Source organism: Xenopus tropicalis, chromosome 7 (assembly GCF_000004195.4).
Source record: "Xenopus tropicalis strain Nigerian chromosome 7, UCB_Xtro_10.0, whole genome shotgun sequence".
Lineage (NCBI taxonomy): Eukaryota > Metazoa > Chordata > Amphibia > Anura > Pipidae > Xenopus > Xenopus tropicalis.
In genome coordinates, this window is record NC_030683.2 from 118,086,412 (window position 1) to 118,102,195 (window position 15,784).

General features: G+C 43.8%; 1 protein-coding gene across 1 annotated transcript; it reads left to right on the forward strand.

Moving 5' to 3' along the window:
* Nucleotides 1-3,537: 3,537 nt before the first annotated feature.
* On the forward strand, nucleotides 3,538-14,492 carry LOC100492000 (fish-egg lectin-like). Its single transcript, XM_002934631.4, has 4 exons — nucleotides 3,538-3,639; nucleotides 4,573-4,800; nucleotides 12,795-13,122; nucleotides 14,030-14,492. The coding sequence occupies exons 1-4, from the start codon at nucleotides 3,591-3,593 to the stop codon at nucleotides 14,196-14,198; spliced, it is 774 nt and encodes a 257-aa protein (XP_002934677.1). The 5' UTR covers nucleotides 3,538-3,590; the 3' UTR covers nucleotides 14,199-14,492.
* The last annotated feature ends 1,292 nt before the right edge of the window (nucleotides 14,493-15,784 follow it).

A 15,784-nucleotide genomic window follows, 5' to 3' on the forward strand; every position in this document is an offset into this window, starting at 1 on the left:
TATTGCCCCACAGTGTTTTCTACCTACCAATGCCCCTCTCCCATCATGCTGTTCACTTTGCTTTAAAACGGGCACCTCTTCCACCTCTGTGACCCATCAGATCCATTCCATCATTTTCACGTTCATTTAAAACTCTCTACTTTGCCCACAAACTGAAAATATACTCTCCATACCCAACACTCACTTGTCTCTGCCATCAATCCCTCCATGCTTTACTATTCTTCTCCACTGTCAGCTCGCACCTTATGTGAACCCTCATCTTGCTGTTGAACCTCCATTCTGAAGCCCTCAGTATACTAGTCTATTGCAGGTCGGTCTGTACCCCACTTTCAGCTACCCCAATGTGTCTTTTAGCTTTGCGCAGTGGCAGTATCATAGCCAATAAGGTCCAACCAAGGCGCGATTATTGCTAATTGTGCTGAAGCTGAAGCTTGATGAATGCGGAGGAGCTGTGTTCCCATTAGGGAAGAGCTGCTGGCTTATTTTTTGTGGGGGCTTCGCACATGCTCCTTCTGCCTAATCATGCTTCACTTCCTTTGCCCCAGCCATTAGGCGGGTGGGAGGTATTTTCCTTTTTTTACTTTCCAGCCGCCAGCTGGAGCCTTACCAAGGCGATTAATGGCATTGCACCTGTACACTTCTGCACCCTTTTTGTGTTTGATTTGTGCACCCTGCATAGGTGTCATAGTCCTCTGGGCTTGACCCCAGGCCAAGACTTGGTGGTTCTCACCCTAGCTTCGGCGAAGGTGGATCTGCCCGCACATGCTGTTTATTGGCGAAAGCCTTGGACACATGAGCATCGGAGCCCATGCCTTCGGGTAGGACTCACAGGAGATGACTCAACATTGTGTCTTTTTATGTTTCTACTTCACCCTCTTCTTCCCTGCTTCCATTGCATCTTTAGCCTTCTATACCCCACAAACAGGGATCAGGAGGGGGCTACTACCCCATCTTCTACTAATCTGACCTTCCCCTCAGCCCAGCCAATTAGTCCATAAACAACAGGCCCAGACTGGGATTCAAAATGGGCACTGCATTTTAGGTACAGAGAGGCCCAAACAGCCCCATACAAGCCCAATAAATAGTCACTGTCTATAGCATCTAGCAGCAACCCTGAGCCTTACTGTCATTGTTACTGTCAACTATACATGGGTGAAATAATTAGGTTTATTCTGCTGTCAGCTACTATGTTCCTGGTCTGTCAGGTTGTCTCCTGTCTCTGTAACATATCCTAAATGTAAAATATTTCCCATTCTATTGGCAGGTTGGTATCATTTATTTAAATGCATTAAATTTACCAGGAACAATACACACAAATCCATGGTGATCTTAATATAAGCAATACAAGCAGTGTTATCTTGATACACCAGTATTGTATGTATGACATTTCTGCAGTTAATATTGTACCAGAAAACCAACCAATAAGGTGCTATAAATCAAAATGTATCATCCAGTAAATAAATACATTAATAAATATAAGGTGTGCAATTAAGAACAAATATATTTTGTTTCCATATAGGTAATACTGAATACTGAGTAATTCAAAACACACTCAGGATTTGGTGTTGCCCAGGTACAAATGCCCCACATTGGTTACTAAGTAATCTCCACCTTTCAGCCTAGATACAATTTCCATGCAAAATTCAAATAGTCAGTGAGACTGATTCAGACTCAGACCAAATATGGTTTCAGTTGCTCTTGGGTACTGGAACATGTTGTGCAATGCTCTGTGAATTATACTCGCTCATGTACCCCCTAGCTATACATTGCTTGTGTGCCATTACAATAACAATGAGTCCTGTGTATAAAGAAATAGGGTTTTAGATTCAACAATTAAAGATACTGTAGAATAAGGGCATTCAATAAAATCTCAGGGAAAGGGAATTGTCTCTGCCAGAAATGCCTTTGAACCACTTAAAGATCAAAACCTGAACCCTGTCCCCATAATCTCCTTTTAAGACTCTGTCCTATTGATAGGACATTGTCCTCTATCAGTGGCACCTTAAAGGAAAACTAAACCACCACCCCCAGAATGAATGCTTAACCAACAGACAGTTTATATCATGTTAAGTGGCCTATTAAGAATCTCCCCAAACTGGAATATATATATCAGTAAATATTGCCCTTTTACATCCTTTCCCTTGAGCCGCCATTTAGTGATGGGCTGTGTGCTCCCTCAGAGATCAGCTGACAGGAAATAATGCAGCTCTGACTGTAACAGGAAGTAGTGTGGGAGTAAAAGGCAGAACTCGGCCCATTCATTGGCTGATCTAATATGACCTAGCATGTATGTGTGCCTTGGTTTGTTTGTGTGCACTGTGAATCCTATGATCCCAGGAGGCGGCCCTTAATTTTTAAAATGGCAATTTTCTATTTAGGATTACCCAAAGTTTGTGTTGCTCTCCAAGTCTTTTTCCATTTGACTGTGGCGAGTAAGAAAGGTTGGGGATCCCTGATCTAATGTATCAGCAAGCACGACTGATTCGGGGAGGGAATCCCACAACTTCACTTCATTTATACATAGTTATCATGTCACCCCTTAAGCGCCTCTTCTCCAGTGTAAACAGACCCAACTTGGCCAGTCTTTCCCCATAACTGAGACTTTCCATACCCTTTACCAGCTTAGTTGCTTTAGTGACCAGAAGCTGTAATAAAAAAAAAAAGTTGACACTGTACCCAAAGTATCTTCATTATTATGTGTGGATGGTCCTCAGCAGAGCAAACCTGCACTCATGTCATTGATAAATCCAAGTTCATTGGTGCCAATCTGCGCACATACATTTGAGCAACGCATATTTTTCTGTTCAGTTTTCCTTGCTTGCGGGGTATATTTGCAAAATATTATAATCACTTTCAAAAGTTGGTAGGTGGGGGTGGAATGGTGATCCAGAGGCAACAAGGTACATGTTCTGCCATTGAATCAGCAACTCAATAATATGCCTTGAGGTACATATGGAACTTGTTGTGTAATTGTATTTTAATTATATCATTAATTCATCTATCAGGGTGCTGTGAATAAAACTCAGATTACTATGAAATCCAATGAGAACAATCAAAATTCAGTCCTTCTCGCTTGGATATGATGTGCATAGAAGGTGCCAGTGCTCTACGAGACTTTGTGGTGAAGGACCTTCTCAGGCACTGATAGGAGGACTTACTAACTCCATCATGGGGAGATCAACCTGGAGTAATTGTGGTTCCTTGTATGTATTTCTCTATTGCCTAATTTTGCTTGTGCTCTATAGTCCATAATAGGTTTCAAATAAGGGGTCTCCTTTCCCTGGCACATTCTGTGTGATTGTGTCCTGAACGTTGTTCATCAGGGTGGGAAAGAGAAGGCAAATAGAAAAAATCAAGGGAACATTATACTGTATACAAACTACAAGATATCAGTGATTTCATAGCTGAAAAAGGAAGGCTAAAGGCATAGGGTTTCCCAAGGTAGAAAGGTATTACATCTCTGTCACTGCTCTCACTGCTCTGCCCCAGTCTCTGCCCCTCTGTCTGTGAAGGGAGGAGTACAATGAGCTTTATATCTGAGAAGGGATGTATAGCCCTGATTATTCTTTTATCTCAACCCAAAAGGCAACATGCTGCTCCTCATCTTCCTACAACTTCTCTACACCGGAGCCGCAGCAGGTAATTAAACCTATTCTAGTTGTGTATTTCTGCACATCATTATATTTTCCACTTTGCTTGGAATGAGAAATTGTGCACTCGAGTACCAGAGACTATCAGGCATTTTGTTTCAGTTCTAGAGTCTGTTGCCCCCCACGACCATAAACCTGCATTAGTGTGATTATTACTTGAAATGTGCATGTTACATAACCTGGAACATGTATAGCACACAATATTTGATATATTTGGTCATATAACCCTAGCAGAGGACAGATTATGTACCCATAAGGGTTAAATTACAAGCATGGCTTCCGTGTATTTGTTTGAGCTGGTAGTGGTATTATTTATCCATCCTAGATTGGTATATATTTGAGTCACTGTGATTAGAACTTTTAATGTGTATGATATAACCTGGATTGTGTATAGAACATAGAACACATTGTTGTGTTTAGTTTGTGTATATATTGTGTATAGTTTTAGCCACTAAATTTTTTAAACCTTTAGGCAGGGGTGCAAAAGGCAAAAGAGATCCTCTGCACTCACCCATTATCAATATACTAAAGACATGCTGACATTCTGTGCATTAAGTTACCAAGAAATGCCCTCCCCTTTGAATAAAACAGGGGTTGGTTTTCCATATATATATATTATACTGTATAGCCATACATAGCATAGGCATTTCTGAAATAGCAAAAATGTTCTAAAGGGGGGGGTTGGGTAATACTATATACTATTGTAATAGTTTATATATGTGATAGTATAGATTGCTAAGTATAGGTTGTGTGTGCTGGGTTGAACTTGATGGACCCTGGTCTTTTTTCAGTCCTATGTAACTGTGTAACTATATGTAACTATCGCCCCAGTAGCTTCTAGAAGCAAAGCTCGGGGTTCCATCAGGTTCTATTCAAGATCCAAACTTCATTTACAGTTTACACTCTCTCTGTCAATACACAGAAATGCCCTGCGTGACAGTGCCCGGGAAGCTGAGACAGCTGGATGCTGGGAGTGGAGAAGTCTATGGGGTGTCGGACGATGACAAAGTATTCTTCTGGCATTCTAATCGGTGGGCGCAGATTGCAGGGAACTATTCACACGTGACTGTGGGACCAGCCGGCGTTTGGGCGGTCAACAGGCAAAACTTTGTTTACAGGCTGCAGGATTTTGCGTGGATGCATGTATCAGGTGACTAACATAGTAACATAGTAACATAGTAAGTTGGGTTGAAAAAAGACATACGTCCATCAAGTTCAACCATAATGCCTATACCTAACCTGCCTAACTACAAGTTGATCCAGAGGAAGGCAAAAAACCCCATCTGAAACCTCTCTAATTTGCCTCAGAGGGGAAAAAATTCCTTCCTGACTCCAAGATGGCAATCGGACCAGTCCCTGGATCAACTTGTACTAAGAGCTATTTCCCATAACCCTGTATTCCCTCACTTGTACTGAGAGCTATCTCCCATACCCCTGTATTCCCTCACTTGTACTGAGAGCTATCTCCCATACCCCTGTATTCCCTCACTTGTACTGAGAGCTATCTCCCCTACCCCTGTATTCCCTCACTTGTACTGAGAGCTATCCCCCCTACCCCTGTATTCCCTCACTTGTACTGAGAGCTATCCCCCCTACCCCTGTATTCCCTCACTTGTACTGAGAGCTATCTCCCCTACCCCTGTATTCCCTCACTTGTACTGAGAGCTATCTCCCCTACCCCTGTATTCCCTCACTTGTACTGAGAGCTATCTCCCCTACCCCTGTATTCCCTCACTTGTACTGAGAGCTATCCCCCCTACCCCTGTATTCCCTCACTTGTACTGAGAGCTATCCCCCCTACCCCTGTATTCCCTCACTTGTACTGAGAGCTATCCCCCCTACCCCTGTATTCCCTCACTTGTACTGAGAGCTATCCCCCCTACCCCTGTATTCCCTCACTTGTACTGAGAGCTATCCCCCCTACCCCTGTATTCCCTCACTTGTACTGAGAGCTATCCCCCATACCCCTGTATTCCCTCACTTGTACTGAGAGCTATCTCCCCTACCCCTGTATTCCCTCACTTGTACTGAGAGCTATCTCCCATACCCCTGTATTCCTCACTTGTACTAAGAGCTATCTCCCATAACCGTGTATTCCCTCACTTGCTAAGAATCCATCCAGCCCCTTCTTAAAGCTATATAATGTATCAGCCAGCACGACTGATTCGGGGAGGGAATTCCACAACTTCACAGCTCTCACTGTAAAAAATCCTTTCCGAATATTTAAATGGAACCTCCCTTCTTCTAAACGGAGTGGGTGCCCTCGTGTCCGTTGGAAGGACCTACTGGTAAATAAAACATTAGAGAGGTTATTATATGATCCCTTTATATATTTATACATAGTTATCATGTCACCTCTTAAGCGCCTCTTCTCCAGTGTAAACAGACCCAACTTGGCCAGTCTTTCTTCATAACTGAGACTTTCCATACCCTTTACCAGCTTAGTTGCCCTTCTCTGGACCCTCTCTAACTCAGTAATGTCCCGTTTGAGCACTGGAGACCAAAACTGAACAGCATATTCTAGATGGGGCCTTACCAGTGCTCTGTAAAGGGGAAGAATAACCCCCTCCTCCCGTGAATCTATACCCCATTTAATACAGCTCAAAACCTTGTTTGCCCTTGCAGCTGCTGCCTGGCATTGCTTGCTACAGCCAAGTTTATTATCTACAAGGACTCCAAGGTCCTTCTCCATTATGGATTTGCCTAGTGCAGTCCCATTAAGGGTATACGGGGCTTGCATATTTTTACATCCCAGGTGCATGACCTTACATTTATCCACATTAAATCTCATCTGCCACTTAGCTGCCCAGATTGCCAGTTGGTCAAGATCCTGCTGCAGGGATGTCACATCCTGGATAGAATTGACTGGTCTGCAGAGTTTTGTGTCATCTGCAAACACTGATACATTACTCATAATACCCTCCCCTAAGTCATTTATGAACAAATTAAACAAAAGTGGACCCAGTACAGAACCCTGAGGGACCCCACTGAGGACCTTATTCCAAGTAGAGAATGTGCCATTAACAACCCCCCTCTGTACCCGATCCTGTAGCCAGTTTTCTATCCATGTGCAAACGACTTCACTAAGACCAATAGACCTTAGCTTAGAAAGCAGTCGTTTGTGGGGAACGGTATCAAATGCTTTGGCAAAATCCAAATAGATTATATCTACTGCATCCCCACTGTCCAGCTTCTTACTTACCTCATCATAAAAAGCAATTAAATTGGTCTGACATGACCTGTCCTTCATAAAGCCATGCTGATTACTGCTCATAATGCCATTCTCCACTACATAATTTTGAATGTGATCCCTTAACAAGCCTTCAAATAACTTGCCCACCACGGATGTCAAACTTACAGGCCTATAATTGCCAGGCTGAGATCTTACTCCCTTTTTAAATATGGGAGTGACATTCGCCTTCTTCCAATCCCTAGGTACCATACCTGATGAGAGCGAGTCTGAGAATATCAGAAACAAGGGCCACTGCAATTCTGCCCCTAGCTCTCTCAGTACCCGAGGGTGTATTCCATCTGGCCCCGGTGCCTTGTTTACATTTATCGTGTGTAACCCTTTAAGCACCATATCCTGTGCCAACCACTGTGTAGTTGGAGCTGAGGCAACAGTGAAGCTATTGGGTGGGACTTGGCCCACTGGCTCCTCTACTGTATACACAGAAGAAAAGAACTGGTTAAGCACATCTGCCTTTTCTGTATCCGCTGTAACCATATTGTTATTATAACTCAATGGGGCCACACCCTCAACCTGCATCTTTTTACTATTAATATACTTAAAAAACTTTTTGGGGTTAGTCTTGGCCTCGGCCGCGATGCGCTCCTCATTTTCTATCTTTGCCTTCCGGATTGCTGTTTTACAACACTTGTTATAGTGTTTATAGTCATTAAACGCAGCTACTGTCCCCTCTGACTTATATTTCTTAAAAGCTTTCCTTTTTCTCCCTATTAACTTCTTTACCTCAGAGTTAAGCCACATAGGGTGATTCTTAACACTTCTACTTTTTCTTATTAATGGAATAAATTGAGAACAGTAATGATTTAATATCATTTTAAATGACAACCATTTCTGCTCTGTGTTTTTATCAGAAAACATAATGCCCCAATCTATGCCCTGAAGCGCTGCCCTTAAGGAGCTAAAATTTGCCTTCCTAAAATTCAGTGTCTTTGTTGCCCCCGTGTAAATTTGTTTCCTGCACCAAACATCAAATGAAATAACATTATGGTCACTATTACCCAGGGGTTCAACCACTTGCACATTTGCTATACGTTCTGGGTCATTAGAGATCACTAGATCTAGTATAGCATGGTTCCTGGTTGGCTCCTCAACAACCTGTGACATAAAGTTGTTGTGCAGCAAGTTTATAAACTTGTTCCCATTTACTGTCCTGGCAGTACTATTGCCCCAGTCAATATCAGGGTAATTAAAATCCCCCATTATTATCACTTGCCCCAAACTAGCAGCCTTTTCTATTTGCAACAGGAGCTGGGCCTCCTCCTCTTCGCTTACATTAGGGGGTCTATAGCATACCCCTACAATTAGTTTGGTAGATTCCTTACTATCTGTGAGAAGCTCAACCCATAAGGATTCAGCTCCCTCTGTTCCCCCCATAACTTCCTCCTTAATATTTGCTTTTAAGTCGTGCTTAATGAACAGACACACTCCTCCTCCTTTTCTATTGCCCCTGTCCCTCCGAAACAATGTATACCCCCCAATATTAACTGCCCAGTCATGAGACTCATTCAACCAAGTTTCAGCAACACCAATCACATCATATTTCCGCTCCAACGCCAGTACCTCCAGCTCTCCCATTTTACCAGTCAGACTCCTTGCATTGGTAAACATACATTTAATACTGGTTCCGACTAGAATACAAGTGTATGTGCTGACATACAAAATACGTTATATCTGGGGGTCTTGTGCCTTTGTGGCAAGCAAATTGGGGGAAAGGTTAGGATTTGAGCTTGTCTTATGCATATGGCTAGCGTCTGTAATAGTGGAAAATGACCTTCTGTTACAACCAGCTTTCAGCTCATACTGTCACAATCAAAGGAACCTCAACGGAGCCAGGGACACTGTACTTTGCGGTCATGGGCACTCACTAACCCGTGGGCACTCACTAACCAGTGGGTACTCACTAACCCATGGGCACTCACTAACCCGTGGGCACTCACTAACCAGTGGGTACTCACTAACCCGTGGGCACTCACTAACACGTGGGCACTCACTAACCCATGGGCAGTCACTAACCCGTGGGCACTCACTAACCCGTGGGCACTCACTAACCCGTGGGCACTCACTAACCCATGGGCACTCACTAACCCGTGGGCACTCACTAACCCATGGGCACTCACTAACCCGTGGGCTCTCACTAACTCGTGGGCACGCACTAACCCGTGGGCACTCACTAACCCGTGGGCACTCACTAACCCGTGTGCACTCACTAACCCGTGGGCACTTACTAACCCGTGGGCACTCACTAACCTGTGGGCACTCACTAACCCATGGGCACTCACTAACCCATGGGCACGCACTAACCCGTGGGCACTCACTAACCTGTGGGCACTCACTAACCTGTGGGCACTCACTAACCTGTAGGCACTCACTAACCTGTGGGCACTCACTAACCTGTAGGCACTCACTAACCTGTGGGCACTCGCTAACCTGTAGGCACTCGCTAACCTGTGGGCACTCACTAACCCGTAGGCACTCACTAACCCGTGGGCACTCACTAACCCGTGGGCACTCACTAACCTGTGGGCACTCACTAACCTGTAGGCACTCACTAACCTGTGGGCACTCACTAACCTGTAGGCACTCACTAACCTGTGGGCACTCACTAACCTGTAGGCACTCACTAACCTGTAGGCACTCACTAACCTGTAGGCACTCACTAACCTGTGGGCACTCACTAACCTGTAGGCACTCGCTAACCTGTAGGCACTCGCTAACCTGTGGGCACTCACTAACCTGTAGGCACTCACTAACCTGTGGGCACTCACTAACCTGTAGGCACTCACTAACCCGTGGGCACTCACTAACCCGTGGGCACTCACTAACCTGTGGGCACTCACTAACCTGTAGGCACTCACTAACCTGTAGGCACTCACTAACCGCTGCTCACAGTAGAAGGATTCAGCACCACTTTCCCATATACTGTATATATATATATATGCAATAAAGAACACACCCACATTAATTTGCACCCCATTTTGTACCCCTAAGGTGTTGGTCATATAGAGAAAACATTGGAAGCTGATAGGGGCATGCTGCACAGTGCAATTTACTGATGTTCTTTACACCCATCTTTACTCCTTGTGTAGCCATTAAAAACAAGGGCTTTGGGTACAGCGCTAGGTGCTTAAAATGGCTCCTAATGCAAACAATAACATTTTAGTTACTTACATGCTGCTTGCTTCCGTATTTGTAATATATATATACAGGTCCTTTTCAAAAAATTAGCATATTGTGATAAAGTTCATTATTTTCTGTAATGTACTGATAAACATTAGACTTTCATATATTTTAGATTCATTACACACAACTGAAGTAGTTCAAGCCTTTTCTTGTTTTAATATTGATGATTGTGGCATACAGCTCATGAAAACCCAAAATTCCTATCTCAAAAAATTAGCATATCATGAAAAGGTTCTCTAAACGAGCTATTAACCTAATCATCTGAATCAACTAATTAACTCTAAAAACCTGCAAAAGATTCCTGAGGCTTTTAAAAACTCCCAGCCTGGTTCATTACTCAAAACCGCAATCATGGGTAAGACTGCCGACCTGACTGCTGTCCAGAAGGCCATCATTGACACCCTCAAGCAAGAGGGTAAGACACAGAAAGAAATTTCTGAACAAATAGGCTGTTCCCAGAGTGCTGTATCAAGGCACCTCAGTGGGAAGTCTGTGGGAAGGAAAAAGTGTGGCAGAAAATGCTGCACAACGAGAAGAGGTGACTGGGCCCTGAGGAAGATTGTGGAGAAGGACCGATTCCTGACCTTGGGGGACCTGCGGAAGCAGTGGACTGAGTCTGGAGTAGAAACATCCAGAGCCACCGTGTACAGGCGCGTGCAGGAAATGGGCTACAGGTGCTGCATTCCCCAGGTCAAGCCACTTTTGAACCAGAAACAGCGGCAGAAGCGCCTGACCTGGGCTACAGAGAAGCAGCACTGGACTGTTGCTCAGTGGTCCAAAGTATGTCATTCGGAAATCAAGGTGCCAGAGTCTGGAGGAAGACTGGGGAGAGGGAAATGCCAAAATGCCTGAAGTCCAGTGTCAAGTACCCACAGTCAGTGATGGTCTGGGGTACCATGTCAGCTGCTGGTGTTGGTCCACTGTGTTTTATCAAGGGCAGGGTCAATGCAGCTAGCTATCAGGAGATTTTGGAGCACTTCATGCTTCCATCTGCTGAAAAGCTTTATGGAGATGAAGATTTCATTTTTCAGCACGACCTGGCACCTGCTCACAGTGCCAAAACCACTGGTAAATGGTTTACTGACCATGGTATTACTGTGCTCAATTGGCCTGCCAACTCTCCTGACCTGAACCCCATAGAGAATCTGTGGGATATTGTGAAGAGAAAGTTGAGAGACACAAGACCCAACACTCTGGATGAGCTTAAGGCCGCTATTGAAGCATCCTGGGCCTCCATAACACCTGAGCAGTGCCACAGGCTGATTGCCTCCATGCCACGCCACATTGAAGCAGTCATTTCTGCAAAAGGATTCCCGACCAAGTATTGAGTGCATAACTGAACATAATTATTTGAAGGTTGACTTTTTTTGTATTAAAAACACTTTTTTTTTATTGGGCGGATGAAATATGCTAATTTTTTGAGATAGGAATTTTGGGTTTTCATGAGCTGTATGCCACAATCATCAATATTAAAACAAGAAAAGGCTTGAACTACTTCAGTTGTGTGTAATGAATCTAAAATATATGAAAGTCTAATGTTTATCAGTACATTACAGAAAATAATGAACTTTATCACAATATGCTAATTTTTTGAAAAGGACCTGTATATGCATTCTCATTTAGAGCTTACTGTGCAAAGTATATCTAGTATAAATAAATCTAAAGCAACTGGACTTGTTAGGTAATCATTGAAGACGTTTCACTACTCATCCGAGCATTTATTTATATTAGATATACCATGACCTGGATGAATGAAAATCTTCATAGACTTACTGTGCAAAGCTTATTAGGGACCCATAGGTTAAAGAGTTCCTATGGATGTAAATCCCCTGCAACTGCTATTGCCCTAGTTGCTAGGCAGAATACCATCAATATAAGTAATCTTATATCTGTGTTATTGGCCCATAGGTTAATTTCCACTTCATTTAGGGATTAGAAAGTGGTGGTTCTTCCTCTTTGGCCTTTATCTTTTGATCTAGGTAGATGTGTCTGGGGAGCCTGGGATCAACAAGTCCCAGTAAAGAGTTCTGCTCTAAAGGGACTGCGACCTTGTGAATGAGGTTTAGTCAGATTAGAGGACTAGCTGTGTCAGGAGTACATTCTAAGATAGTAAGGTAAGCTAGAAAGAGCAGCCTTGTGCTCCATGAAAGGATAGATAGCTGGAGGTAGCTCTCTCTTAGGCAATATTGGCCTATAGTAATGGGACTGCAGTGCTGGAGGGATCAGGATTAGTAGATTACTCCCTTAACCATTTCTGCTGAAGGGGACCACTAGCTAGTAGCCTTAAATGGTGGCTTCAGAGTTGGTCCTGGACCCCCTGGAGGCAGGGCCGGATTTAAGTTCTTGGCGCCCCGAGGCTGCCCCCGCCCCCCCACAAGTGTGCATGCGCAATCGCGCGGCGCCCTCTCCCCCACGAGTGCGCATGCGCCCTCTCCCCCCGAGTGCGCATGCGCGATCAATGCGCATGCGCAATCGCACATTTAAACTCCCATACGGAGCAGTGGGGAGAGGTCCCGACTGCTCCGTATGGGAGCCAAATTTAAAAATTCTGTTGCGGCGGGGCGGCATGCCGCCCCTAAACTTGTGCTGCCCTAGGCCCGGGCCTTTGTGACCTCTCCACAAATCCGGGCCTGCCTGGAGGACATTAGCAGCCAGGATTTTCAGCTTTTTTTCCCTATTGTTTTGGAAATATTATTGGATTTTTCTCCCGCTAGGACTCCTGAAGCAGATCGATGCTGGGGGTGATACGTTCCTTGCTGGAGTAAATGCTGCAGATAATATTTACTGCCTAAACCAGGAGAGCATAAAGGGGACTGCCCTAAAATACAACCAAATTGATGGGAAGCTCATGTATTACAGTTGTGGTCCCCTTGGCTGCTGGGGAGTCAACAACGTCTATGAGATCTATTACCAGAAAAACGTGATCCAAACATCCTGCCAGGGAACAGGGTCCCAGCGATTGCAAGGATCTCTTGCCATGGTGGAGGTGGGCACAGACGGGTCGGTGTTTGCTGTGAACACACAAGGCAAGGTTTTCAGAAGGTAATGGTGCATGGTGGTTATTTTGGTGGCCTGTTATAGGCCTACACCCTATATTGGCATAATCTCACCACAAGTTTCAGTCCCAGTGTATATTGAGATATTCAGTGCTGATCCAAGGAACTATACTCAACCCTGAGCCTTACCACACTGAAGTCCCTATTCTGACAAGTTTCGCCAGGGGAACACAAACCTCACTACTTCTCCTTGGTGGAGCACAGACCTGCTCTTACACCCCTGGGGTGTACTATGACAAGATGCTAGATTGTTCCTTGCTAACCTTGTTCACAGGGTCCATGTTACACTGGCTTCTATAATGAATGGTTACCTTAGGGTTCCCCTTGGATACTGAGGCCTATCTCCACCCCAGGGCCTCTGGCACATACATTCTTACATTGCATTCATACATTCATTTCTTGTTTTGTAATGTCCAAAAGATACTGGGTTTTGCCATATTGTTTCAGAAATGTCATTAATTGACATTCTGTTGGACCAATCCTGTTACTGGAGAGGATAGTTTTAACTGACCCATATGCATCCCTTAACGACCCTGCCGTCTGAGACAGGCATGTGGTGGGGCCTTGAGGTATTTGGTATGGTGAGCACCCCTGATTCTCTTACCTGCTTGGATTGAGAATGGAAACTGGTACCGAGTTGGGCCTCTGCCATGTAGGGCGCTACATCTGGAAACATAATCCCTGAGGAATAGATTGCTTTCCTAAAAGGGGCCAGGCAATCAGGAAAGGGGACAGAGTAGGGGAAGGTTCTCTAGTGGGCCCAGTTGGTCACATTTTTTACATGATCACTAATCAGCATAGGAGAACGTGTCTATTAATAAAGGGATACGGTGATAACTTACTGTTGTTCCTCTGATGGATTCTACGATCATCATCATCTCTTTCCTTTCTAGAGAAGGTATCAGCCCAAAGAATCCAACTGGAACCACATGGGAAGGACTGGATATTTATGACAGTTTCAAACATGTCAGCTACGACGCTGGATTCCTGTGGCTTATTGCTGAGAATGGGAGCGTCATTAAATGTGCATATCCTGAGTCTATACTGCCAAGTCTGTTGTAAACCCAGAGAGCTCACAGTCCACCCTGCTTCACATTCTTCTTACAGATTATGTTACACTAGTGTAAATTTATATATATATACAGGCATATATACAGTTATGGTATGGCCAGCACACTCTGAATAAGTAAAAAAAAGTTTATTCACATCCCATTTGTGTCCAACATTTCAGAATACCACCACTAGATGTCACTCATATGTTCATAAAATCACTGTGTGCAAGAGATTATATTACTCTTTGTCAATACATTTGAAACAGTGTAAGATTTTTATGAATAAAAGTGCTACACACATTAATAAAGTGTAAGTTTGCTATGATAAAAATGGAAATATAAATATACCAATACCTATGCTAAACTAACTGTAGGTCTTAAAGGAACAGTTCAGTGTAAAACTGAAACTGGGTAAAGTAGACAGACTGCGCTAAATAAAAAATGTTTTCAATATAATTAGTTAGGCAAAAATTGAATCTATAAAGGCTGGAGTGGGCAGATGTCTAACATTATAGCCAGAACACTACTTCCTCCATTACAAGATAATTGCCAACCAATAGATCTCCCTGATGTTTCCCAAACTGAAAAGTTGGAAAAGGCTCTAGACTGGCCTAACAGGATCAAGCCCTAGTGGGCACCAACCTAGAAAAAATCCCATCAGCTTATCCTTGTTTCTACCGTGGGCCTTTATACTCCATTGGGCACTATCAGTGTATAAGAGCAGGCCCAGGGTGTCAGGTTCTCTAGTGGGTCCACACAGACACAGAGCAACACTGGTTGAAAAAAATTTGTAGAACCCAGAGTTGTTGAAGTACATAGTAAAATATAGAAACATCCACAAATGTTCTTTCTTGATATAGCTCCTACTATTCAACATCCAAAGTGGTTGGCATAGTCACCCAACAATATGTAGATATTCTCGGAGTCCAAAAAACTCAATTTTTTCCAGTTGGCCATTTAACATTATTGGTCGACGCAGTTCTACAAATGGAAATGTAAAAACAAAACAAAAAAAGAGCCAAGGCAGTAACAGCCAATGTAACAGTGTCAACTTTATTGCCCTGTAGTGCCCATACAGCATGTCGGCAACATCTACAGCTCATAAGGCTATATTGTTGGTATATGTCTAGGGACCCATAGGGTTAAATGGCCCCTATGGCTTTAAATCCCTACAGGTTCAGTTCCCTTAGTTGCTGGGCAGAAGGGAATGTATCTAAGGGCATATTTATTAAGCTCTGTAAAACGAATTTGCTGAAAAAATAATGTAAAAAGCTGTGTAAAATAAACGGAGAAGATCGCTGTCCAGACACCCGATTTTATGCTGTTATTTTCCGTAAGTTCTGGCGGAAGAAAAAACACTTAAAAAAATGACGCCGATTTTACGCCGCTTTTTACACAGCATAATAAATATGCCCCTAAGTAAGTTCATGTACATATGGATGCTATTGGTTAGAAGGTATGGTGACCACTTCCTGCCTCACTTTGGTATAGTGCTGGAGTGGGAGTGGCATCTTCCTGTTTGGAACAGGGCCCTGTGAATGAGGCATTAAATGGGGGCAGGTGTAGCTCTCTGTATAGTACCACTCTAGGGGTGTA